We start from the raw sequence: 1,465 nt of genomic DNA, 5'->3' as shown, positions 1-1,465 counted from the left end.
GCTTGACACGCAATTTCAAGACGTCCATTGTCCCCAGCATGCAGCTCAGACACTTTGATCGCGAGCTTCGAGGTAGCTGACATCAGGGGCTTCGTGTGCTGACGATGAGGATAAGTTGTCACGAGGGTCATGTCTGCCTGTGAATTTTCATTGAAATTGAAAAAATTCAATTAATTAAGGAACTCATTCCGACATCTCTATTTTATATTGTTTCATAATTTTTGGGAAACGTTTGGTAAATTAACGTAAAAAATTTGAATTTGAAGTTGGAAAGAGCTAGATCATTGGGGTGAGTCTTTTTTTCTGGGTTTTACCCACCTCTTTTCCATTGATGAGCCACGTCAAATGAGGAACTGGATACGCAGGTGAAGAGGTACAATTTGCCTCGAGAACTTCTCCTACTGTGTAAACATCCTTCTTGAATGTTATATGGGGATTTTCCGTCTGCGGTGCTGTGAAATTCGAAAGAGAATCGATTGGTGTGAAATATGGAAAATGTCTGGGGGAGAATGCTCATTTATTTAGAACTTATTCGGAATCCAGTCGCGAAGAGATGAAACTGTTTCAGTTATTTTTCAACGCAATTATTCCACTTCGCTCATCAATTATTAATTCACGGTGGCTGGGAAAGTTCAACTTCTCATGAACTTTATATCGAGAATATTCGGCGTTTATCCAATAAGTTTGCAATAAGTTTTCGAGCTAATTTTACATTATTGTTGATTTATCATGAATTTATTAAGAGAAATATTAGTTTTGCTTTCATAATTCATTCCATCTTTTATTATCTCTGTGTATTTTTGGGTTTTACTGTGGGAATAGCGAAATTCTAAAAATATCATTTGGAATCAATGGGTTCATGAAGTTTGACATTAAAATTAATGATGCAGCTATCGTGGGATGTTCGCAGGAAAGGTCAGGGGAATTTATTTACAGCTACAAAATTATTGATATAATTGTCATCTTCTCACCTATCACCTGCAACTTGACTTCACTAGAACTCTCGGTATAAATAGGATAGGTGGAGCTCGCTAAACAGGAGTACAGACCAGTCGCCTCGTACCGCACGTTATTTAGTTTGATTGTCTTGCCATCGAGCGAATGCTAAGGTCCAAGTGTAAAAATTGTTATTTAAAAAATATTTACACGAAAGCGTTGGAAAAAATAAACACTCTGCAACAAACTGCACCGAGCTAGAATACGGGGATTTCACCTTGACTTAATTATCAGTGTTAACTCGCGAATGACGGGAGATACAGAAATTTTTATTATTATCTTTTTTGTAGAGCGTGATGGGAACCAGAGAAAAGATTATTACAAAAATTTCGGTATCTCTTATAATTCCGGAGATATCCGTCCATAATTCGGGATACTCTGAATATTCTTCTTCCAGTTGATAAGTTCATTGCAGAAATTATCTTTGTTAATGAAATTTATTAAAACAATTCAATGGTTTTGATTGGTT

General features: G+C 36.4%; 1 protein-coding gene across 1 annotated transcript in view; it reads right to left on the bottom strand.

Moving 5' to 3' along the window:
* Positions 1–1,465, bottom strand: part of LOC105268744 (uncharacterized) — a gene marked incomplete at its 3' end in the record, with an annotated part of 17,387 nt that overhangs the window by 6,793 nt on the left and 9,129 nt on the right. Inside the window, 3 exon segments of the mRNA XM_011308558.1 lie at positions 1–137; positions 319–452; positions 972–1,104. Coding sequence (XP_011306860.1) covers positions 1–137; positions 319–452; positions 972–1,104 — 404 coding nt within the window.

Source organism: Fopius arisanus, unplaced genomic scaffold (assembly GCF_000806365.1).
Source record: "Fopius arisanus strain USDA-PBARC FA_bdor unplaced genomic scaffold, ASM80636v1 scaffold00060, whole genome shotgun sequence".
NCBI classification, from domain to species: Eukaryota; Metazoa; Arthropoda; class Insecta; order Hymenoptera; family Braconidae; genus Fopius; species Fopius arisanus.
This window is presented reverse-complemented; position numbering and strand designations above follow the sequence as displayed.